The 26,656-nt window shown below is 41.7% G+C and overlaps 1 protein-coding gene across 4 annotated transcripts in view; it reads right to left on the bottom strand.

The window, feature by feature from the left end:
- gab1 (GRB2-associated binding protein 1) overlaps positions 1–25,819 on the bottom strand; it is a 48,922-nt gene extending 23,103 nt beyond the window's left edge. For 3 of the 4 annotated variants that reach the window (XM_080520494.1, XM_080520495.1, XM_080520496.1), the window contains exons 1-2: positions 25,398–25,819; positions 25,131–25,260 (exon numbers count right to left, since the gene is read on the bottom strand). In XM_080520494.1, coding sequence (XP_080376620.1) covers positions 25,131–25,202 — 72 coding nt within the window. In that variant the 5' untranslated portion in view covers positions 25,203–25,260; positions 25,398–25,819. Of the gene's footprint in view, positions 1–3,459; positions 3,553–25,130; positions 25,261–25,397 lie in introns of those variants that run through there. The other variant, XM_080520497.1, reaches the window with a different exon arrangement.
- Between the last annotated feature and the right edge of the window lie 837 nt (positions 25,820–26,656).

Genomic DNA, 26,656 nt, shown 5'->3' with positions numbered 1-26,656 from the left:
TGAAAGGAAAGAAAAAAAAGCACAGGGTGTAAACCAGCTCACTTTTCTTCTTGAGGAAGAGAAAGCAGCAGGCCCTTTAGCCAGAAGTCACTTTTAGTCTCCGACATGTTTTTCAGGCCATGAAAGCTTCGGGAAAACAAGGTGAGCATGGTTGAGTGAACAAACGATTCCACTATTTTTATAGGAAGTTTCTCCCCAGCTGCCTTCTCCCTTTTGCCCGTCGACAGAAAGTTACCACGACTCGCACCGGCAACCCATTTTTATACTTATCTCCAGTCACAATTGAGATTCACCCCCCACACTAGCGGTCAAGACTGATTCACTGCCAGTGGGTAATTTATACAACATGTATGAAAAGCACCTGTATCGCATCCATTTGAGCACGGAATGCAAAGTTCTGACCGAAATACAGCAGATAAATAAAAACAAAAAAAAGTCCAATTAGCTATGAAGCTCTAATGTTACAAACCAAAGCTGGAACTTCCTCCGTGTGGAGAAGCAGCAATTGTATGATGCTGTCAAAATCATTGACTAACCACACGCACAGTCAATTACAGAAAACAAACGAGCTATCAATGGCTGAAATCTTCCCAGACACCATTTATTGTCATTAATTTGGTTCCACTGATAACATATATTTAAGTATTGTATTAAAGCTGTAACTGCTGTGATGCCTTAAAGACCGTACATGATTCCCTTCTGTGAATTTCACTTCACTTAAACTTCACTTATGTGTCATTCGATGTCTACACTGCTATAGAACTAATGATCAAGTTAATATACCATTGAGTCTCAGCAATAAGTTCAGTACAGTGTGGGAAATTGTGATAAGCAGGGTGTCATCAGAAAACAAAAAATATTTGTGTGTGCGTGATCTTGTTTTAAAAACAAGGCAAATAATGACAAGTTCCCCTTCAAACTCTTGTTCGTAAATCCGACCGACTTGATGTATGCTTTTCACAATTCCACCCCTACATTACTCACATTTCCCACAGTTCTTTTTGATCAGCTGAACTCTTTCCACATCAAGCACTAAGTGTTAGCATTAGTTTAGCTCTGGATGCACAGTTAACACATAGCAGCATGCGAGTGGCTGAGCCATCTGTCCCATCTGAGTGGGCTGTGGGTAAATGACCTGCACCCCAGCTGCACTGACTCATCCTGACTGGGACAAGCTTGTCTGTTTGGTTCTGTGAATAAAAAAATAAAAAACTAAAACAGTCCAAGGGAAAGAGCAAAAGAGTGACGGGGCACGGGGGTGAAGTTGAGGGAGAGAAGGTCATGATTATAACAGATAGTGGCTGAAAACAGTACGTGCTACTGTTTATTCCACAGCCGTCTTCATATACTGGCGACACAGAAGATACATGGTCGGCGTCAAGCAGCCCTCTTGTATTGGTTCACATCTTTGCCCAGCAGGAAATTAAAAATACAGCTGAAACCAGTTTGTTAGATCTGTTGATCTGAGAAGTCTTTGGAGCAGTCTCATTTAAAAAAAAAAAAAAAAAAGAAAGAAGACGACACAAACAGGTTGGGGGGAGGTGTATGGATAGGGTGCTGTTATCTTTGTGTTCATATGAAATACACTACACACGCTATATTGGCAAACATAGCGTATTATTTAGACTTTTTATATGAGTCTTATTCACAATATAAAAACAACTTCTGATTGGGTGCCTGCACCACAAATTCCCTTGATGTCAACATACAGAGAAGACCTACAAAATGTCACAAGGATTAAAGGATGAGTCAGTGAAAGGTCAAACCGCTATTCCAAACAGAAATACTCCTATTTGTCTCTCCCTTTGTGCTGTCAAATGCTGAAGCTTTTAATTCTTTGGGCCATGCGTGGAAAGATAAAAGAATGGTGGTAAAAGAATTTTAGCCATTGATTGTGACATTTTCAACTATTTGGGGTAAATATCTGACTATGAAATTGGTGCATTTACTGATGAAGAAATGATGATGCAAAAGAGTTCCATGACCCCTGCGTCTGACTCAAGCCCAGTAAACAAATGCGCACTTTTGGAGACCGCCATGGTTCCCTTTCGCCTCCCCTACCACGTCCCTACGACTGTGCTGAACAAAGGCTGTTCTAATAGAGGGGTGTCAAGAGCGTCAGAGATTTTGGCACTCACGGCCACGGTGATGAGGTCTGTAGAAGGAGAAGGAGGGGAGCGACAAAAGCCCCTCTATGGTTAGTGTTGCAACTTGTATAAATCAGTCTTTGTTGCTCAGAAATGACTGGGATTCTTGCTAAACAGCTATTTTTACATCTTTGAGCGCAAGGGAGGGCGGTCAACGTACAAGTAAGAGTGCGTGGCCTTTTGCCTAAGTGGCGGCTTCTCAGCCAACGTCATCAGCCGCTCCGCCTGCTGGAGAGGGAAGGAACTTCCAATGGAAATGTCTGAGGTTCAACATCTGTCCGCGGTGGTTAGTGGTCAGTCCAGGTTCATTTCCCACCAGTCACTGACTGAAGTTTCTGTTTATATCGCAGCTCCAGTCAAGTTTAATTAAATGAATCTGGCGCAAGCTTCCAATGCTGCCTGTAAATTTGGTGCTATCATTTACTTTGTAATCGGACTTAGACTATGACAATGCTTATTGAAATGTTTGATGACAGCCTGCTGGTAATTTTTTATTTAAAATTCAACAGTATACAATTACAGTACACCAAGTTTGGGCTTAATTATGAATTTGTATGAGGTGTTCACTTTTTCTACTTCTCGGAGGGGGATTCTAAAATAACAGTCTCAAAAGCATCACTAATCTATAATATCTTTTCTTGTAAAATAGTTGGGCGATAATAGGAATATCATTGACTCTACAATTGAGAATAGAATCGATATCATTGTCAATTTTCCGGATGTCCAGAACTTAGAGGAACTGAAAACATGTTTCTCCCTCACTTTGTATCAGCGTCCAAACAAGCAAGGAGTAAAATGCAGTATCAATAAAATACATACAATAAATATGTATTAAAAAAAATATAAGGAATGTAGAAGTCTTGATGTGCAAAATAGCTGAAGCAGAGTATTTCTTTGTACAGGTTTCACTTTGCATTGCAGAGACTTCTTGCCATTATGCACTTCAGACTGGATCTACAGTCAAAGACTAATAGTCTTTTGAGACTCATTCATAAATTACTTAATTATTGTATACATAGGGTCATTAAAAGATATGCAGAATCAAATAAAATCAGCATTTTTTTTACGTAAATTGATTTCACAACTTGATGCATAACTTCAAAAGCGGCAAATGATCTTGAATGAGAGACTTCCACCATCTTGCACGGCAAACATGGCCTCAATAGTAATAATCATCAACAACACTGTGAATACACAACGTACCTGATTAAAGGGTGGCGTCTTTAAAAAACAGTACAAAAAAACCCCCTAATATTGTTAAACTGACCACAACAGACAATTCTAAAGCATGAGTGAAGAACAGTGTGCCTACCTCACAAACTGAACATCCATAATAGCCGTTTGTATTTTGTCTCTTGGATCATATCTGCTTTTCACAGCGAGTGTGGTGTTTTTGTTGTTGTTTTGCACCTTCTGACTTTATCATGTGCTGCAGAGTGTAAGTGTGTGTGTGTGTGTGTGTGTGTGTGTGTGTGTGTGTGTGTGTGTGTGTGTGTGTGTGTGTGTGTGTGTGTGTGTGCGTGTGTGGGGGGGTGCTGTAGTATGTGACCCCTCCCTCTTTACTTCCTGTTTTATGTAATCAGGTTGTGCCAGACCCTCTAAACTGCCACTGTTAAATTAGGAAGGGGTGGAACATGGGGGGGGGGGTAGATGGCTTGACAAAGTTTAGAAAATAGTATTTCACAGCAATTTATTAATGAAAGGACTATTTCATGAGCAGAGACATTTATTCTATTTTATATTTAGCCCTAACCCTTTATATTTATATTCTCTGTTTTTAAAAATCAGATTCTGGCCACAGTACATTCAAACCAACACCACACTTGAATGGGCAACACATTACGTGAAGAAGGCAGTAGTGCGTGACACAACCAGCACCTGTCTGCGGATTAGAGTGGTGACATTTTTAAAGACTTGTTTCAATTGGTAATCGGACATCTATGCAAGGCCCATAATCGTACAGAAATGTCATTTCACTTTTCAGTGGAATTCAAAGGCCCCATCCTCTTCCCTGGATCTGAGCCTTTCCCAGCATCCTGTAGAGACTTTATGATTATGTTTCCCATCTGCACTCTCGATAAAAAGAGGTCACAGCGTGGACAGCTTCCTCTGCTCGCGTCCTTCACAAAAACCTCTCTCTTGGCACAGCACTGACCCCAAAACCCTTCTCCTCGTGCTGCAGACATACCACGTCACCGAGTGGAGGTCCCTTTAAGTCGAGAGCTAGCAAAGAGCGACAAAGTGTGTTAAAATGTAAGAAAAGCTCTCATGGTGCAGTCTGAGGAGAAACTGGCTTCCCTTCCACTTTCTATGTGAAACGGGGCAAAGCACATTCGCTGGAGGTCCTCTCTTGCTTCCAGCACATTTCAGTCTGGCTGAACTCTGAAATACAACATTTGGCAAGGCTCGTTTGATGCCCAAATGGTTGGAGAGAGGAGGGACTGGCCTCTCTTTCAGGTAATATTGACTGTTTTGTATTTGTGTTTTGTGAATGTGCTGTGAAAGCTTCCAGGCTGCCAATATGGCGGGAGCCCGCTTGGCCGCAGTGAGAGCGAGGAGAGTGGCAGAAGTTAATGACAGTATCGCGTTTGATACAACACTCTCTAATTCACAGTTCTGAGCTGCTGCTGGTAATCACTGATTTGCAACTTCACTGTGCCTTTCAGTGTCGTATGCGAACAGCCCGTGTAATGAATTTCACCTTTTACACACTTTTAGACTGCGGGTTTGAGGTAAAGCCGGGCTGTTTACTGTGTTATGCTGTAATAGCTTCTTGCGCGAAGTGACGTCAGTGGGTTGCCCTAAAGAAACCAAGCCATGCATGAAGTACACACAAGTAATTCAAAGTACTCTTTAAAGCCCAGCCAGTGCAGTCAGACCACTTCTGAGAGACAAGCAGATGTGACATCCAGCCCTGCTTTCACTATCTTTTGCAACAACATATTTTTTTTTTCTCTTCAATGATGCTTTGCTCCCTTTAAGCAAAGTGAAGTAAAAATGCTACGTTTTTATTGAGCCATTACTGTGACAAAAAAAAAAAGTTAATGCATTTTTCACCTTTTTAAAGTGATAAACCATTATCATGCACCTAAACACACACTTCAAATTAGTGTACACCCTTGTCCGCGGTGCCCTGGTCATGACCAACGTTGAAACTGGCATTTTTAACACGGAGCACAAAAATGTAAACAAATCCCACGTCTGACAGCTGCTATGATGTGTATTCAGTGACATAACATCCACAGCAACACTGTGTGCTGCACTAAATGTAACACAGTGGATCATTTCAGTGGGATTTTTACCAGCTCGGTTAATGATATGCAAAAAAACAGCTGCAGAAATTCCTGTTATGCTTGTCAATTATAAGAAACTATGAGAGTATGGCATTTCTAAAAAGTCTGTCACATGTTACGTTTGGCCCTCTTACAGTTTTTTGTTCGAGCTGCCCTCAGAGTTCGGTTGAATTTCAAATGAAATGCTCTTAAAGGTTAGTTTGTGAATGAACCAGACCCTGCGTTTCAAACAAGCTCTGTTCACTGGATTGCCAACAAAGTCCGTTTTACTGGACCAAGCATGTGATCACACCAGGGTCCAATGTGGCCAAAACTTAAAAAATAAGAATACTGATAATTCTCTGTGAGAAACTTTTCTTTTTCTTTTTTGAAATGTAGCAAATCACCACAGTTGTGAATGCACATCCACAGTATGTTGTTTGACATTTAGTTTTGAACAGAAACTTAAGTACTGTGTACAAAGAAAAAGAAAAAAAAAAACAGTATAAAAAAAAATTGATATAAATCCTTTTCTTTCCATTAACAATACTTGCTGAGAACAGAAACATCAGAGGAAATTAACGGACAAAAACCGAGTAAGAACCAAGCTAAAGATAGGACCACCCAGGCAAACAAACTCAAGTAACCACAACATGAGCTTGTGTTTGCCGGTGTGTGTCCTACTGAACCCTTCCTCGTCCATCTCAGAAACACCCACCACAACCATCGCAACTCCCAACCGGTTGCCAGTTGTCAATTACAATCGGTGTCCACAGCGCTGCTCCCATCTCGGAGCCAACCTCTTCATTTCTCTCCTCTCCGAGAGAAAACAAGAACAAATCTTTGTTAAACTGAAACGTTGCATCGTTCCTTTGTATGCAAGTGCCCCGGCTTCCCACACAGGTCACAAACACAACAGTGAGAATCTCAAGTCTCAATTCTTCCAGAACAACCAAAGCTCAGATCAGGAATTCCTCAGAAAGTACATATCTGCTATTAATGGACGACAAATGGACCTAAACCCCAGGATCATAGGTTCACAGTGTGTTCTTAATCACATTGCACAAGCGGTAAAATGTGCTGTATGAGTAATGTTCATTTACCATTTACAACCCAACACATAATCCAAAATAACCTGAAATAAAATAGTCAAACCCAACCCAATGTAAAATGAAGCAGCGTCAATCTATAAAATTCAATGTGTAATGCCCATTATGTCATATATAATCATACACAGCCCAATGTCACACAGCATAATGTCACAAACATTGTGACAGCTTCTGCTGTAATAAAAGATTCAATAAATAGATTTTTTTTTTTTTTTTTAAACTAAATTATTGCAGCCAGTCATGGATGGCCTTGTGTGCTTTTAAAGAAAACACAAAAGGACTTGCAGGAACAGACTGTGTGTTACACTTGTTATTATCCAGTCATCCACACTAACTGTGGACCCTGATTGTTTGTATGTGAGGAATTCCTCAAACATAGCTTTAAAACTTTTTTGACAGTTCATTATGACCCCACCAGACAGCAAGTGAATGGTGGTGTGTGCAGAATACTTCTCAGTCACACAGGCTATGAGGCCAAACAACGTCGGCTCTGTACGACCCTCTCACACAGTTGTTTAATGCTGCTGGGCATGCTATCGAAGTAACATTTGTGCATTCCTTCTTTGCCAGAAATAAACTGGTTCTGACATCTGCTGGGTACTGTAAAGACAGAGCGAGAGTGTGTGTGTGTGTGTGTGCGTGTGTTTGTGTGTGTGCCCAAATCTACTCACTGACGTTACGAACTGCTTCAAAGCCAGAGGGTGAACCTTTCCAAATACACAACTTTAGCAGCTGTGTTTATCCAAAGAGCTCCTCCTGTGAGTGCATGACACATCACTCACAGCCCGTCTTATCGCATGAACATCCACAGTATATTGATCCACAAGGAGCTCTCTAATGTACCATCAAAACAGGCCAGGTTTGCCTCCATCATCGGCCGAACAATCTGTCATTCCATGTTTCAATCTGCCATCCCAAGGTCGCTCTTGCTTTCATGTGCAGCTGTGAAATTCTCACCCGGCCAGGCGCCATCTGACCCCAGCACCCGACAATCTACAGTGACTGCCCAAGGAACACACACACCCGGGCAGCCACACTGCTATCGATGAAAGCGGCGCCCACAAAGACCGACACTCACATGAAAGACTGTCCGAAGGACTACCAGGTGTTCTTCGTTTTACGGGCTTTCACGATTTACCCCAAAACAAGATAAAGTCCTACTTGGTCTGATGCTTTTGCCTGAGGTAGTAAAACCACAATCCCCTTACAGGTCTAAAACACTGAAATACACAGAATTCAAAAAACTCACAAAAAATAAAAAAATAAATAATAAGTCTACAATAGAAAACAAGGCAAGGCTTACCAAAGTTTTCAGCGGCAAGCTATTATATTCTCTGAAGCTTTGTGAAGGAGGTTCTCCCAACCCACCGTGTCCCCCGAGTCCTGACAGACCAGGACCACAGTCCTGCTGTTACTCCATCAGCTTGGAAAGACAACTGTAAGAAAGCAGTCGCTGTTGCACTAAATCTCTCTTGCAGGGCGGGGACAGAAACACTCGGTCAAATCACCGTTCCATATCATTCATTAAATTGTCCAAAGACGGGAGAGAGGATGCAGCAGATGAACGAACGCGCTGAACAACTGAGCGGGAGTCCAGAAGCCTCCTCGGTCTCACTGAACAGCTCCCAGGCTGGCTCAGAACTGGAAACGGTACGCACAAGGTAAAGCATTAACTCCAATAGGGCAGGTTTAAACATTAACACAGTCTCGCATCATGTATGACTGAGGGAGCACAGAAGCAGTTACCTATAAATGTTGGAAAGTCTTACAGTGCTGGCTGTTTCATCAAAACTCAACCAACTAAATCTTACTGAGTTTTTTTTTGTTTTGTTTTGTTTTTTTTCCAGGAAGCACAGGGCTTTGTGAAACAGGGAAAGAAAAGAGAGAAAAACACACACAAAGCAAAATAACATCCCTTAGTGGAAGTTTCCACTTTGTTAGCGCTTTTTATCTTCCTGGTCATCTGTTCCCAACACACACACTGAGCAAAAAGATTTCCTGTTTTCTCTCCTTTTGTCACTGTGGTTGTGTTTGGAGGGGCTTGTCAGTGCTAACTTTAGAACTCCTACTATATTTGCATTTACCTGCAACAATATGTCCAACAAGGTACCAGAAAACACACAGTCAACATCAACAAACCATCAAGCTAGACGAAGAGGTTTGGTTTATTCTATGGAAGTGAATGAAAAGCTCACGTCCAAAAACGATAAGTGAAGAAAGCAGACATCTGGAGTTTCGCAGTACATTTTTTAACGTAATAACCCGAAACACTTCACTCTGAAAAAGCAGGAGACAATGCCTGAAGTACACCATTGGACATACACATAGTGTCACCCGACACACGAGCTGTCACTGCACCAGCTGGCAGTCAGCCTGATCCCATCGGCTATTTCCTTCACAGATTTCCGACCAAAATGGGATCCGTTTTAGCACGGCATGTTATGCCTGTGAACACGTGCATTTAGCAGAGATGCAATGTAGGTTAAAAAAATGTGCAGGTTCATTCATATGGGTTAAAAAAAAGAAACAATTTATAGTAAAATGACACATGAACACGAATGTGGCATCGTTTGGGGAATAATTCATTCAAAACTCTTCAAACTTTGACCCATTTCAGGTTCTTAACATGTAAAATTTGGTATTTATTTGGCATTGCGCGACACAAATAGCGCCATATACTGATGTCAGATTTAGCCAACTCGTTCATATTTGTCTCAATGAGACAAGCATCACAGTTATGAAAATAAAAGTCATGAATGACATGCCATCAATTTAATAAGATGCATTTAGTGCCTCTTTACCTGATTCTGAAGGGTCCAGGCTTAACTTGGATACAAACTTTAAAGAAGAAGACTGGTGAGCAAGCTGCTGACCAGCCACTGTTGTCGAGTGAGTCTGGCCACTTTCCTGCCTTCACTGCTGACTTCCCTCCCCTCCTCTTACTCCATGAAGTCTGCAACACCCTGCTCCAATAACCCCTGACCCACAGGAAGTAGACACAATGGACTGAAAATAACACATCACCTCCCCTGGCAACAACTGCCCACCGCAACACCACCGCCGCACACCACCGACCCACCACAGAACACCTACAATAGGCCGGCCCGCTCCACACAGGTAAGTAGAACCAAAAATAAAACGCCAGCCGGCACTCAACACCTTGTGCCCACATGCCAGGATAGTGCAGCATTCCACTTTACATCGGGGCTTTTTAGTCACTGCTGTGCACACTACAAGTTAGTGAGAGGAGATTCACCGAATAGACATTCTGGGATATTTTTACATTTGCTTCAGAGGCTCTGGAGTCTTCAATGAAGCAGTTTCACACTACAACAGGCTGTGGGTTGAGCGGTAGACTCATGGTGGTCCCCACTGCTTTCTTCAGGAGGACCACTGCCTTATGAAATGGATAACTTCTCCACAGTCAGGCCCAAAAAGCCTCTGTGGGTCAGCGTGTGGGTGTTGTGAGTATTAGTGTGATTGAGTGTTTGGATTATTTGGCCTCTCTCGTGCAGTGCACCACAAGAAGGCCACAGAAAAGCATATGCATGTATCAAAGCTTTCTGTTCAATTACAATTAGATATAGGAAAAAAAACAGGCATCTTGTTAATAGTGTGTTACTTCACTGCATGTGCGCACCTAACCCAATCCTTATCCATGCAGTGAGCAGCAGCAGTCTAATCCAATCAATCCAATGAAAATTATTCCAAATCACATTTAGCGGCCAGTGAGAGGTTTCCTTAGACGTGATCTAATTAGCTGCTCTCTTGCTGGAGTGTGTCCACTAGGAAATGGCTGGAGATGCCGCACACTGATACAAGGAAATGGACTCTGATATGTGCCTCTGCATGGTGTTTGGGGGTTGCATTCAGAAGAGCAGTGCCTGGTTACTCTGCAGAAACGAGGGTGAAACAAGCCTCGTGAAATCGCTCAGTCTTTGTGTCCGTGCAAATATGGAAATATTCCCATAACAGAAATCTCATCGCTTTTGGAAATGAGCGTGTGCGCAGTGCTTTTACACACCGGTGGTAAAATGATATTTCACTCGGCTACATCACAGTTTAGAACGACAGCACGCCGAGTTGCCACACTCGCCATGTTCGGTGTCCTGTTTTATGGGCTGAGCTCCTGAGCATGCCCAGGCTTGTTTCGGAGCCAACTTAAAGACACACCTCCTCCTTCAGCCAGTCCCCTGAAACTGCTCCACACCTCCACTCGCTCTGTGTCACACTCAGATGATACTGCTTCGCTGTTAGCTGAAAGCGAATGTGTGCCGCGTGAACGCATACCTCAGACGCCGTGCGCTGCATGTGTGTTTGCGGGTTTCCCCGAACGCTGACTTGCATTCAGCAAAGAATGTGTGGAATCTCTCTTGCACATGGACGGTGAAGGTGACAATGCTAGATATTTCTTTCCCCGACTCAATGACTACGCAAATGCCCCCAATCACATGTCACTGTTGTCAAAAGAAAAAAGAAAAACTAAACTATCCTTTTCTCGCCGAAGGTTAGTTTCTGTGGGTGTGTGCATGCAGGCATGGAGACGTGTTCAGAGATATGTTAACATCACAAATTATTGATGAGCCACCGAGATCTATCACCTTTAAAGTAAAACCATTCTGACTGGTACAGTCACTATTTTATCCGTTTGCAAAGTTCTGCCAAAAAGGTTTTTTTTTTTTTTTTTTGCAGGAAAAACATATACTCTCCATGAATATTTAGTTAGAGATGACCTCTCAAAACAAATTGGAGAGCGATTCTAAACTGTTCATATTACAATAATGACAAAATTATCACAAAAGCTAATACCTAACTGAATTATTCATATTTTCCTCAGTCAATAGCAAAAAAAAAGAATCACAAACAGTAACAGAAGCTGTTGTCTTCAACCCATTCCAACAAGTCCACATGCGACAATTGCAGGGTGATTTATTTAAATGATATGGAATCAAGCTCAACCTGATTATATAAATCGACAATACTCCGAGGAAACAACCAGAGAAAGGGACCCTTCCTGTGGTGATGTTGTGAATTCTCGTTGAGGATTCTGAGAATAACGGATCCAAGTAACAAAAAAGCCAAAATAGGAACGTCATTTTCAAATCTCTAAAGTGCCAACATATCAGAACACACTACATGCGTTGATTCTCTATAAACCAACAACTCTGCTCAATATCCAGGTAACATGTACACATAGTATATCTGACAATGCCTCTGCATAAAATGCAATCAATCAGAACAACGAATACAGACTGATGGAGATCCCTGCAGCACATATTAGCCCAGCGGTCCTCAAGTATCCTTAAAGCTTTCTTATAATTCATAGTATTGCTCCTCCAGCCTTGTAAAATGCACTCACATTGGCTTGTGGTGGCAAGGGCGAAATCCAGGTCACCAATCAATATCTATTACCCCCACTGAGTAGGAAACTACATTAAACTTAGGACACAGGGAAATAGAGGTTATACATCCATTATGGTCCAGTGTGAGTGTGTGTATCACTTTTGTAACCACATGAATGACAGTAAAAGAGAGCTTTCTGTTTCGCAATCAGGATTCTGAAAACTGTTTTCTTCTTACACTGTCCACAAGTCAAACCAAGAATCGTCAGGCAAGTCAATATAAACAATGGAGCTCATTTTGTCATTTTCATCATCAGCCTGTTTGCTTATCGCCATAAGCATCCAAGTGTTTTTAATTGCTTGATGTTGAAAACTGCAATCCCCCGTGCCTTATACATTAGTGTCACAGCTACGACCATGCTTTCGTTTAAGCAGTGGGACTCGTTCCTAAAACCGATTCCCAGACTGAATATGGTTAATTACCCTTGTTCATACAGTGGCCCATTCAATCTGCATACTCTGAGGACGGTTTGTGAGTGCAGATGGCAGGCGACCCTCAGCCATGAGAACCAAAGCTTTACCCAAGATAAAGACGAGCTCATCTGACTTGGGGATACAAGTTTATCTCATTCCCACAGTAGCTCCTTGTTTTGTTTATTATATCAATTCTCCAGATAAACCAAAGGTTAAAGTTATGCATGATCTCCTTACGGCACAACCTTGACACTTTTATCCAGTGCATACTTTTCTCCCCTTGTTTGCTCCGTCTCCGCTTCTGTTTTCATCCCGTCTGTCTTTTGCGTCTCCAAACCTCGCCAGCCTCAGCTCCAGTGCAGTCACATGCACTTGTCAAAGCGTCGTCGTTAGCATTCAACACATTCCTTTGGCATGGCAGACTTGGTTCACATGATCACGCTGTTCCTTGACCGCTGACGAGAGAGGCCCAAACAATTCTCCTTTCAGGCTTTATTGGCATGAGCACAAACATTGCAGTCCAGCCAACTGTGTCTTATCAAGCTCGAATAAAAAAAAAAAAAAAAGAAGAAGCTTGCAGTAGATGTATATACTTTGGCACATACATCTTTTGGAAAAGCAAACAAGCACAATGTTTGATTTTAAACTTCTCAGAAACTCTGGGGACTTGTTGAAATATTTCATTTCAACAAGTTACACACTCCAACTGCACCAAAGAACAGCTAAGACAACCTGCGATAATTAGTCACAATCAGCAATGTAGATGCTGAGGTACCTCAAATCTTCAGACAGAGCAGCTCGGTAAATCTCATATGAGCTGTAATTGTGCCACCTACACTTAACATCTGGAAGGCAATCTGCTCATCATAAAAGAGACCATTCAGAAAATCCCTTCGCAAGTTTTAGAAATCTTGATTTATAGCAGTTTAACTTTAAAAGGGCAACGGAATTTTGATTTTATTAACTTCTAACAGAGTAAAATACAAAATCTTACCAACCGTATATTTAGGACACTATTGTGTTCTCCAACTTGAAATAATTAAAGAGTCATGGTATTCCGTAGGTTTCTGATGAACGCCACGAAGAAACATTTAAAAAAATCGAAAGAAAAATGAAGCATGCTATACAAAATCCTGAGAAATGCCAGCAAAGAACACATGGGGGAGCGGGTCCTCTGGCCTCTCAGCTTCCAATCAGTCCAGAAATGAATCCTCACTGAGAGAGGGGGTCTCTGCTGCATCTATCCGTCTCTCGGTTAGTGTGCGTGCACCACGTGTGTGTCTGTGTGTGTGTGTGTACATGGGTGAGAGTTTTAGCCACGTCCTCTGGCTTGAGGCCAGGCCAAAGATATCGGGCAGCGCCATAGTAACTCTAATGCAATCAGGAATGGTGGCCGAAACAGGGCCGGCGGTTGACAGTAAAAGTGCTTTCCACTTGTTTATTTATTTTCAAAGGAACGCTTACTGTAGCACGCACACACTCGCGTGCACACGCACGCAATGTTCGTTAGCTGGAGATCAGATTCATTTTTATTGAAGGTCCGTCTGAGTCACAGTAACCTGGGAAATTACACAGGTCTGGAGCACTATTTCACATCTCGTCTCGAGGATGACACCGCCATGTCTCGCTCGGCCCTTTTACACACGGGGACAAACATGCACATATATTGGTGCTCAAAGCACGAGAGCATGGGAAGAGAGGAGGGGAAAAAAAATATGACAGCAGCGGGCTATATTAAGGGGCTGCAGACACAGCGGCTGGGGTAAGATCACACAGCACCAAATACCTCAAGTGCCAGCTGTGTGTGCGTGTGTGTGTGTCTAATGACAGGTGAACCATAAAATGTGAACAGATAGAGTCACACAGTTCTATCTTCAAAAGTGACCCTTAGACCTCATCACTCAAACTGATTGGCCTTTTTCACGCACTCATTTTCATCCAATGACTCAAATTAGGGATTACAATAAGGCCCGACACAAATACAAATATGACACATGACCTGGTATATTCCCAATAAACTTTTCATGTCAACGTTTCAGTCTTTGGTATAGGAGTAGAAGTTTTGCCATTGCAGTCATGGAGAAATTTTGGGAACTAAATATACAAACAAAAAGTTTCAAATCAGGGTACATGTCAAAAGTTTTTGCCGAGCGCCTCTGTCACAGTATGAAGCTTCTTTTCGTAACTTCTTAATCACAAACGCGACATAAACAGATCTCGTTATGCAAACGTTGTTTGTGAACCCTCCAGTAAGGACCAACAGAAAACACTAAATAAATTAGAACTGCGAATGCCAAGTTTCAGGGCTGATTTTAAGTTGTTAGCAATCGGAAAGGACTTTTATATTAAAAGAAGTCACATTTAAAACCAGTTGGTGGATCAACACACTGGCTACCATGACATTAAACTCATTTTAATTCTTAAGACAACCAACTGACTGACCAATCAACAGGAAATTCAAGATGTTTTTAAAAACAACACACTTCTTTCTCCTGTTTAGGTCTTGGTGGTCTTCTATGGACCAATACGCTCACTTTGTTGCAAACTGCTGGTCGGACAGAAAACGTTAATGGGCACTACTCTCGGACAAAGTGTGATCGTTATGAAGGAGGCAACTTACAAGTGTCATACCCCAGTAAGTTTTATTTTTCTTGCTCGTGTAGTCTCTCTGCAGAGATTCAGCTAAAGATGTAACAGGATCAACGTTCCAGACTGTGTTTACAACTGCTGTGTGTTCCTTGGTAAAAGGTCCAAGCTGTGAAAGAAAACAATCCCCTTTCCACTCTGCATCACTTTGATTCAGCAAAAAAATTAAATAAATATGCGACTGTTAAAAGCATGCGCATTTGTGTTTGTGGCGTTCGACTGTGGAATAGTTGTGATGTCATTAAAAGACAAATTCAGTAATTTCAATATGAAAAACATTTGTATATATGAAATACATTTTTGAAACAAAATACTTTTGTATTAACTATTCCTTTCAATTGGAAGTAGGAACTTGAACATCTACGTTTTTTCCTTCAGCGTGTCCCTTCTGGAACAAATGTGCTGCCAATAAAAACACTACAAAGGAAAGTGTTATTCGTTTTAATGCATTTTGTTTTTTAAGTTGGGAATTATGAGAATGTATGCTTGATTCTGTATCAGACCAAAATAAAAACCCGGACACTGCACTCCAATGACGCAACAGATCTTTTGTAACTTCCATACAACGACATCAGTGGTGAGTGCATCCAGAGTGAAAGTTACACTTAATGCTAAAATGCAGACTCAAAGAGGGTCTGCATCAGTGAAAGGCTTTTAAAGTACACTTCTTCTTCAGTGAGTCACCGATCACCTGTGAGTCATGGTGACATCTTTCATGCCTCAGATTATGCATCAATTTGAGATATATGAAATTTAGTGGATGCCAGCAAAAGCAGTTTCACAATCACTTTACTGTATCCTTTATTAGGACAGTAATTATCTACTGGGGTTAAATAGACAATAATAAAAAAAAACAATTGTTTTTTTTTTTTTGCATAAATCATAACAAAGATGCAAAAAGAAGAATAAGAATATGAACTCAGGATGAAGGGAGAAAAAGAGAGAGTACAGGACCCCTCCTCCCCTCTTCTCCCGCCATCTGGTAGCCATCAGCGCCTCACACAGGAAGGGGCGGCCATGCCTTGCTGGGGCGCCAGGGAGCGGCTCCTCTTCCCTCTCGGTGCTGGAGGAACAACAATCAGCCAGTGCGTTGCGTTGCAAAATAGTGCAGCGCAGTGCAAGTCTGGCCCGTCTTGCGCCGGAGCGAGCGGCCAGCAGCAGAGAGGGACGGGGCCCGCTCACACCCCAGCAGACCAGCAGAGAGGAGCACAGAGCAGCCTCACATTCCTGCCGTCTGAGCCTGCCAAGAAGCGCTGGGAACGGAAAGAGAGACAGAGAGAACAGAGAGCTGCACTCACTGGCTGCCTAATGGTGCTGCTTTGAGAAGCACTCACAATTTCTTTCCCTTTTTTTTTTTTTACATCCCGGCTGCTTTCTCTGTGCTCTCCCTCAACAGTGATGACAAAATTATTGATTGCCGCTCTGGCGTGTCCCAGCTTGGACTTCAATGCATACATATGTATAGTCCTTTAACATTGTTACTGCGGCGGTTTCCCTCGCTTTACAAAAATTCAGGGAATGCACATTATCATAAATTTGCCCCAACTCGTGGTAGCTACACCCCCCCCCCCCCCCAAAATAAAAACAGCACAAACACACCAATCTGATGGGAACATGAACTCCTGCAGCCCCTTTGTCTGCTTAGTCTACACCATGTTTGGCCATCTGCACTCTCCTACATGCCCTGGTCTATGTCCACATCAGACTACAACTACACTCTAGAAATAGACAGCAGCCTTATGACATGCACTATTTTTACAGCCTGGTGTCATGAGCTGACAAGTTGAAACTTGAAACAATGTAAACCAAGCATGAGAGTTCAGATCTGAGGCAACACTTTTCTTTCGATTCAATTGTTGCTGCGCACCTGAGGACCGTCCCGATTGCGTCGCACGACCTGCGTAAATTAGCCTCGCAGCATACTTGCGAGGGTTCAGTCATCTGCATTTAATAATAGCCGCACTTGAAACTGGTCGACTTGGCCGAGTGACAAATGGCACAAAAGGATCATTTTACAACTGCAGTGAAACCATTTCCAAAAGGAACACACAGCTCAGAGTCTGTGTTCCAAGTATCAAACGGCAGAAACCGAGGTGGCCTGAGAACCACTGGCTACTCTGTGGACTTGGCACTCACAACAGTAAACAGCTGCAGCAGGCAAAAAAAAAAAAAAAGGGAAAAAAAGAGAGACTCGTCTGTTTACAAAATGCTCGGTTTTAGCCTTGACCTCACAATTCAATCAACAGTGTCAGAGCTCCAGGAGGGTTGCAGATTTCATTTAGAGAAGGGTGCAAGAGCATAACATAAACACACACACACACACGAAACACACACAACATGGGTTTAAAATTCTTAAATATGCATCATATACAGTGTATACTGTGCCACAAGCTGTGTCCCGATACAGCGTAAACATTTTATTAAAACACTATTTAGCCACATGGAAATGTTATTAGCAGATGAAGCAGCTTCACTCACAATAAAGCAAGCTAATTTGTGTTCTACAAAAACACCTGTGTGCACTTCAAACGGTGTGGACGTCACTTTAGTGCGACCATCTCATTGGAAAGAGCATTCAATGCACCGGAAGGCGCTGTTGTGAATTAACACACTGGCCAAATACAAAGAAGACAAGTTAAGTTTTTTTTAACCACGATACTGATGGTAGACCACAGAATTAATGTTGATATTAAGAAAGATGCACAATCGGGAGACAAGGAAGGAGACAAGAGCGGCTATACAACCATCCTTATGTTGAACTTCATTCTGAAACTGCAAACAGCAATTTTCCAGTATAAACAATGATTTACTGTGCTTGGGAAAGAAGAGCCATTTCTCAAGAATCGGCATTGAAAGCTTTTAAATGTCAATAGCCAGTCCATCATTTGCGGTGAGTGAACGCATGTACATGAGAAAACCACAAGACAAATGTTTAAAATTGACAGGCGGTTAGAACGAACATACTTTCGTTGTCAAACCGTTTGCATTGCTCCGAGGGCAATGACAGACCTGCAACATTAAGATCCATAGTCACTATTTCACAAGCTTGCAAACACCAGAGCAATAACTGCAATAAAAACAGAGACAATGTCATACAAAAAAAAAAAAAAAAAAAGCCTTTGGTCTGGTGAGAATAAATCCAGTCTTGAAAACATCCACATCCAATCCCACATGTAGTACACACTTGCAACTGCTAATGACAGTTACAGTACCACAAAAAGCCCCGCACTCTGGTTTCATTTGAGTGTTTTGTTTTCTTGATTGTGTTTTTCTGTGTAGGGCGACGACTTCAGGCTTTCTACCCTCTATAAATAACCAGAGGATAATGGAGATGCACCACAGCCATCTCTACTCCTTTTGTTTTGATAAAAGTAGGATGAAAACACCCGTGCAAGACACAAAGGATGTCAATGTGAGAAAAAAAAGATGCATGTCACTTCTCAAATACCGGTTCCAATACAGTTTGTATGGGTTGACTTTGACAAAAGGTAAAAATACCAAAGACATAGAGTGATTTTTATTTTGGGAAAGATTAGAGCAAACACAAAGTCAAACCATGGGGATGAGTTTGTGATAACATACAGACTACAGGGAGATTGCCATAGTTTTTACTTAAGAAATAGGTAACTGTAAACAATTGTGTACTTATGTGCATTAAATGAGAACATTTTCACAGTGCACTCAATTTGTGCGCAGTACAAGTAAGGGACAATTTCGCAGTTACTGCTGAAATGAAAACGGGTTGTTTGTGACGGCTGGACTAAAAATGAGTTTGATACGTGTGACGTAAAGGACCGTCATTTACTCACATTGTACACACTGCTGCTTCTCTCTGTGAACGTGTCTCCACACAACAAAGATTTCTGAACTACCAGTTTGACTACAATGAAACTGATCCCCCCTATGTATAACACAAGAACCAAAGTCTGTGCGAAAGATATGTGGGCTGGTAACGATAACTATTGTAGCAGCCCAAATATTAATATTTAATGTTTTCTTTTTTGTTTGTAATGGATTTTAAATAATTAATGGCATATGCAATCCATTTTCAAGCTGTGGCAGATCACACAACACTCGTCGAGCTGCTCCAAATGGAGGGCCGTGCTTCTGCTGCTGCAGAGGTGGTGTGGACACGCTCCAGTAATTTGTCTTTGTTAGCCGGAGATGCTAATGCTGCACAAGTGGCCCTCTGTTGCATCCCGTTCGGGTTACTTGTTTGTTTGTTGCTTCAAGCATGCGGGAGGGGCAGTTTGAACAGAAAGTGAGCATTTGTTCCCTGTTCCACTTGCTAAGCAGATTTAATGAATCCTCTACTTAATCAAAGAGTTGCGCCTTTGATTTTGTTGGACCACACCATGACAGTTGTATGCATGTTTCTCCTCCACTGTCAGTAAATGACAGCGGATTCAGCCTACCAGTCAAATCTCACTGTGACTTTGGAGTGCACTATAAAAATCACAATCTCCAAGCTATGACGCCTCAACACCAGCATGAAGCATGTCCTACGTCTCCCTTTACTGCCATCAGAAGAGGACCTTCGAGGTTCAATATTTTCCTTCATCCGGTCTGCCCTCTAACCTTGTGCTGCAGCGCTGAGGCCCTTTTAAGGGCTGGACAAAGTGCACAATTAAATCTTAATCTGTTTTGCGTGGGCGCATGCCAATAAACGACAAGGATTACGACAGACGAGGTCGCTTTGGCAGTGCTACTAAAAGGCGTGAAATTGAGAGTTGAGGTGCATATTTAAAGAAAACAATGGCAACATGAAGAGAGAAAGCCACCGACAAAAATACATTATCCTGCCACATTAATAATGGCATTCATGTGTGATTCCACATGATGAATATGAAGTCAAGTTGTGACAGACTAGAGTAGGTTTCTGTAACGCAAACAACCAGACAGTTTCCCCATCTTTCTAAATAAAACTCGTTTGTTGCAGTCAACCTATTTAACCTTCAGATTGAAAACACAACACAGCTCATAAGCTTAAATTACCGGTAATAGTTTTGCATTATATAACAAAATAGTTAAGTTTTGCATTTCGCCCTTCAGTTCATTCAATACTATTTTTTATTTGTTTGCCAATTTCTCTCTACACATCAAACATATGAAATAGCCAGCATCAATGACAGTGAGAGAATCTGAGCCCTTCTCCATTGAATTGAACTCTCAATTTTGGTGGAAAATCAAATGCAGTGAAAAGTGCAGTAGGTGACATACTAAGACGATATCTGATGTATATTTTCCTTGGAGGAAGATGATATATATATATATATATATATATGCAGCAAAAGCAGCCCCAGTTCACCCTGTTTCGAGGCAGATCGATACCCTGATTGAAACTTAAATTTCAATTTAGCTTTCTGGAATCATTCGAACTTTTGGGGCACCTTTTAATGTAATATAGCTTTCTTCTTTGTGATCATAATGTGATGGGACAATATACAGGCACATGTAGAGTCAGAGTAGCTTTTGACAGCATTGCTCTGAAAACAACCTCGCAAACTCTCTCCCAGCATGTCCATCAGTCCCTGTGAAAGCACACCACTGGTCTGGTGAGGCTATCCTTCTTCACACTTTCTGGATTCTTTGACAAGTGGATGTTTATCGGTAGAAATCTGCAGTTGGGAGAAGCTGAAGAGCAAAATGAGAACTATGTGGAAGACGCGGAGTCAATGCAATGGGGAAACCACGGGGGATACAGTTCAGACGAACGGGCTGAGAAAGGTCCTATGAAAGCAACTTGTGGTCTGAGACTTCCATGCTGTTCTTGAATGAGACGTGAACGTACAGGAAGTGTTGCAGCCTCTGTCGAACAATTCTGAATCCGTTTACCAATGTGGGTGTGTTGTAGGGCTTGCATATTTTTGGGCTTCTGAATGATGTGCCATGGGAAGAGCAGACAGCTGAAGCAAAAGCAGCGAGGCAGGAGATTTGTGCGAGGCAGATGCTGAGGACACGTCAGGCAGTTGTTGTTGTTTTTTTGCCGGAAAACGTGCATGCATTTGTGCATGCATCCGTGTCCGGTTAACAGCATTAATAAATGTAATGAGGAGCTGTTTAATCCTGTGTTTTTGTTTAATTATTTCTACACAGCAGCAACTTCTGCAATTACTGGGAGCCTCGTAAAAAAGGGAGTTTTCTTAAAATCGGTCAGGTTGTATGAGGACCAATTATGTAAATAAAAGTGATAATCCACGGCCTATACCAAACAACTGAATGTATATTGAAGCAGATTATTTTGCTGGTGCACATAAAACCCAGACATTAAAATCGATCTCTTATTAAGAAAATAAAATAAAAATCATGTATATCACGATCATGTAAATCATATATATATATATATATATATATATATATATATATATATATATATATATATATATATATATACACATATACACATATAAAAAGATTTTCCAAATTATAAAAACAAAAACAAAACGTCAGCAAGACAAAAATGCAGGCGCTTCCTTTTGTGCGGCCAAGAATCGGTAAACAGTTCCCAGTAGTATCTGAAAAAGAGGAGATTGGGTTTTTTTTCGAATAACAATTGTACCCTTGAAAGAATCCCGGTAAACATATCACGTTTGTCCTGCCAATACACGACCAAGGGCAGGTCAAGAAGAGGCGACGTGCTGACGATGTAGCCGGTATAATGTGACTTTATTGGTTCAGACTGCCAAGTGAAAATAAGGGCCTCCTCAAGACAAACCCTTTTTTGTTGGTTTTTTTTAAGTCGCACTTCTAATCATTTCACAATGACACGGACATGTGAATGAAAATCTATGTGTTTTATCTCGTGCAACGTCCTAGTGAAACCCCCCTGCTCCGGCAGCAAAAGAGGGGGGGAAAAAAGAAAAAAGAGCTGCGTCACCAGATGATGCGAATACAAAAGCTCATCACAGAAATGTATGAAACTGGAGACGTCTTCAATGTCCTTATAGGGATTTCACCTCGGAAGTGGATAACTGACTGGAAATGATCAAACACTTTCATAAGGTGGAAAAAATATTAAAAATGTTATCTAAATTTGAGAAATAATTCAAGTATGCATGATGGAAACGTAAACCCATGAAACGTAACCCATGCTTAGATGTTGTACAACTCAGCATCCTTGGACCATAAAGTCTTATTTGCCATCCACTGTCTGTATAGTATGTCATACATAAAGATTTCCTGTCAGTAACACCATTAGCCCAGAAAATATGGAGGCTGTAGGTGACTGTGACTGGACGTTGCTGGTTTGTGTCACAGCTTATAGGCAGAAGAACTTTCAAATATCAGTAAAAACTGTTAAAAAAAAAAAAGGTGGAGATGCCGGGTGAGAACAGCTGACAAACTCATGGGACAGGAACTTAACTTGAACTAATGGTTGCATCATGCATTTGTTCACATTCTTGTCTGCGTTATCCAACTTAAAAGGGCAAACTCTGGACAGGTTCGACAGTCCATCACAAACATTCACACCATCACTGAAGAGACACGGGCTGGACCACAGTCAATATTCAGGATGATAATCCCACCGCTATCAGCGTAATGATCATATGATCACTCATAGAAACACACCTTCCCAGCTGGAAAGCTGATTGAAAGTAACAAGAAACGTACTTTTGATATTGCACTAAAGCCCAAAAGTGGAACACTTCAAGGGAATGCCATCTTTAAAACAATATACTTTCTGTCGCAAATACTGTTGCACTAAGCTACAATAACAAGGACAGTGTGCCATTAGCTATGAACACATGAACTATTCTGACCACTGTGCTAACGGCACTAAAATGCAGTGTCATCCAAGGAAGTGTGACTTCAGGAAGAACGGCTGAAGAATGTAAAGGTGATGAATACAAATACGAGTGCATAACATGTGTGTGGAACGGGTGAAAAACTTGAACGCTTCTAATGAGGCTTTATATTGCCTATGGATCCCAACAATAGTCAACAACAAAATTCATTCATTCATGTGCTATTCAGCTTGCCTGCTTTTCTGACCTTTGGATCATTAAAGTGCTTTAATGTCAGGCTACTATAAGGTATATTATATTTGTGTAATTTGTCTAAATTACACAATGAGAAGTTTGCCAGATTTCTCTATGAGTGAGTCACATTTGGAATTGTTTACATGATTGCGGCCTTTTCTCTACTGGTACAAAACTGCAGTTCCTCTTTTTATGGACAAGAGAGGAAATGTGCTATTTCAGGAGTCAGGACCTGGGCTCTGTTTACACAAAGTTTTCAAACGAAAAATCAAAAAAACGAATGTTGTGATTTCATTGTTCGTTTACACGACAACGTTGCCCGGACCCAATGGAAACGCAACTTCTTGAAAACGTCCCAACTCTATCTCCATGTAGATGTCGGTAAACGCAGTTTTTCAGAAAGTCTGCTGCTGCACATGCGCACCACGGCCGTAGTGAGTAGTACTTCTACACCTGAACTCTAACTCACGCGTGAGTAAACAATAACAACAATGGCGGCTCCAGAGTGTCATGAGTCCCGGTCCATGTTCTCCTGGAACTCGGTAGATTTATAGTTGACAGTCACCCATCATAGCAATGCAACTTCGCCGTACATCCATATGAATGTCCGTGTACGCAATGGAAACGCACCTTCTTGCCATCGTTAATGTTTATTCCGTATTGTTCTCTGCGAGCTTGTGCATGCCGTTTCATAACAAAAACAGCCAACAGTGCCAACTCGTGGCCTGGCAGGCTAACTGTATCCTCGTTTCAATCGTTTCCATGTAAAGGGACACAGGTTTGATAAAAGTTGCTACGTAAATGCAAAGCGTCTCTGAAACAAAGATGCAAAAACTATGCGTTTTCACTTGATACGTTGTTGTGTAAACGAGCCCTCAATAGGTCCCTCTAAACACTATGCTGGGAACATAAAGTTGTAGATCTTGTCTGATTAAAAACAACAACAACAAAACCACAAACTGGTGTTTGTGGACCCCGGTACTGGAAATCTAATGACCTGTAATGTTTCTTTTGTGTTCCAGCCACTCCAGTCTTGACTCACATAACTGTCCCAGGATTAGAGATGAAAAGCACTATAAAAGTTCCCCAAGGGGCCTAAAGAAAACTTACTATGTGTCCAGAAAACTGTTAAAAATATTAATAATTACCAAAAAAAATAACCCTGGAGTTTCTTGGTACCATATTCTCCGGAGGACAATTAAACCCTCACTAAACTTAGCGTTTCATGAGAAACAACAAGCATGGTTGTAATTATCCAATATACGAAACAATGTTCTGTCTGAGTTTCTGTTCCCATCAACAGAATGCTGAACTGGCACTGTAAAAAAAATGCATCCCTCCAATTAATGATGAATACAATTTAGCTGACTTGTACCATGAATTTACAAGTGATTACTCTTCTCAAAATAATAGATATTATAAAGATCATCCTCCTTTTAATAACTGAAGAAATACAACTAAGACAAAAGCCACAGTTTAAAAAATTAAAAAAAAAAGGCTGTGAGAAAACATGCTCCATTAGACCTGTGATTTCTACAAAACATCTCTGCTCTCAAGTTCCAACCCATGTCGATCAAAAGTCAATAAGCGAGATATCAACTAATTATACCAGCTTCAAAAACTGGTTTCATATGCAAATGAGGAATAAAAATTCAACTGAAGATCACAGGCAAGCAACAAATTAGTGACATGTCAAGGTAAAGTGCTCAATGAACCACGAAAACAACACTGTGCTGAATTCTTCAAAAGTCTTTTTTTCCTTTTCTTTACAGTCACGATGCTTCCTGTGGAAGTTTGGTAAATCATTTAACCCTTGGCATAGTCTCGGACCACCTTTGGTACAGGCCGATCGTCACTGCATAGACATTCATTCTAAAGATAATCAATGCACATTTCTAAGTAGCAAACTACAACTCCAAAACAAGAAGCACGAGCCTCTACCGAGGAGCCACCGAGCAAATCAAGGCCTCTCCACCTTTGCAGGACTGAAGGAAGAACAAAAAAGAAAAAAGAAAAAAAAAAGGCCATGACAATAGGCGGTTATTGCAAATGCCCACAAGACGAGGCCTACCAAGGGGAAACGGCTGGCACACTGAGCCAAGCAGGTTAACTTTGCTTTATTATTATTATTACAACAAAAGAGGACATGAAGTGAACTTACGTAACGTCTCAACTTCTTTTCAGGAGGAGACTTTCTGAGCCACCCTGCACACACCACCTCCCCCCCACTCATATCTGCTCCTCTCCCTGGAGTTTCGTTTGTCTTTGGGAGTGTCTTCGTCCTGTTGTACCTGAAACAAACGCACACAAAAAGTAAATTCTTCAAGCTCCAACAGAGCGACCGAAACTGGAGTAAAAGTTCAAATAAATCTGGTTTTTTTTTTTTGTTGTTTTTTTTTGTACTGTGACAGCGTCGGTGCTGACTCACCGACGGACGTGCAGGTCCGTGAATCGCACACCGCAGATTTCCTCCGGTTGTAGACGAAATGAGCGAGAAGATCCCGAATCAGCACGAACCTCCGCGGCTCCACCTTTCCCAACAAATACCGCCGCTCACTTGTGTGTGTTTGGTCCAAACTGGGGGAAATTCAAAAATTAAAAAAAAAAAAAAAAAGAGAGAGAGAAATAGGCGGCAGGTAACGTAAAGTTTCTTTTGTTGTTGTTGTTGTTGTTGTTGTTATCTGCGCCGCCCCATGCTAATTCCCGTCAAAGTGGAAGCGATTATTCCCAGTTGGAGAAGTCGGATGTGTGGCGCGTCCCGCACCGGACCCGGCGCATAGTTCGGCTCGTCCGCCCGCAAACTGGAGGCCAGCTCGGCCGTAAACACACGGTGGTTTCGCTGAGCTTTTGCTACCAGTTTACTCCCATCGTTCCTTAATTGTGATTGACAGGGTGGCTCGGCTCCGTCTTTCCCTGAACTCACCCTCCTCTGGAGCGGAGTGAAGCCGACCGGAGAGAGCGGCGGACAAACCGGAAGTCAGCATCCGAACTACAACAATTAAAGCTCTGAAACGCAACAACGAAGCCTTGTAGCTTCAAAAAACAACAACAAAAATTAATACAAGCAACAATTCAAATCAGGTAAAACACGTGTTTTTTTTAGGGGGTGTGTGAGTATATGTAATTTTGTTAGGAGGACTGCTTTTCTAATAGATACAGTGATAAAGAAAGTGAAATGATCTGATCAATAGCCGTATGTGATTTGAATGATTCCTGAATGATTCTTGGAGACTGAAATAGTTGAATGCTTGGTAAAAAATAAACTACAACATTATTCTTGTTGTTATTGTTGTTCTTCTGACTGTTCATGTCAAGTGTCACCACAGTCTCAGCCTCCCCTACTCTTACACCGACCATCACCCTTCTATACCTCCATCAATTTTCTCTGAAGTCTTCCCATTCCCCTCCTGCCTGGAAGCTCAGCTCCATCTCCAGCAACACGTGTCCAAACGATCTCACCCTGGCCTCTCTTGCTTTATCTTTAAACTGCACCACCTAGACTGCTCCTCTCATTCCCTATCCTATCTCTCCTGGACACTCCCAATGAAAATCTGAGTATATTCATCTCTTCCACGTCCAACTCAGCCCCTTGTCTTTTCGACAGTGCCACTGTCTCTAGATCATACATCATCGCAAGCCTCAATGTTGTATTTTAGATCTTTAAAAGACAACTTTGCGTTAATTACA

The sequence above is a fragment of the Blennius ocellaris genome (assembly GCF_963422515.1).
Source record: "Blennius ocellaris genome assembly, chromosome: 3".
NCBI classification, from domain to species: domain Eukaryota; kingdom Metazoa; phylum Chordata; class Actinopteri; order Blenniiformes; family Blenniidae; genus Blennius; species Blennius ocellaris.
This window is presented reverse-complemented; position numbering and strand designations above follow the sequence as displayed.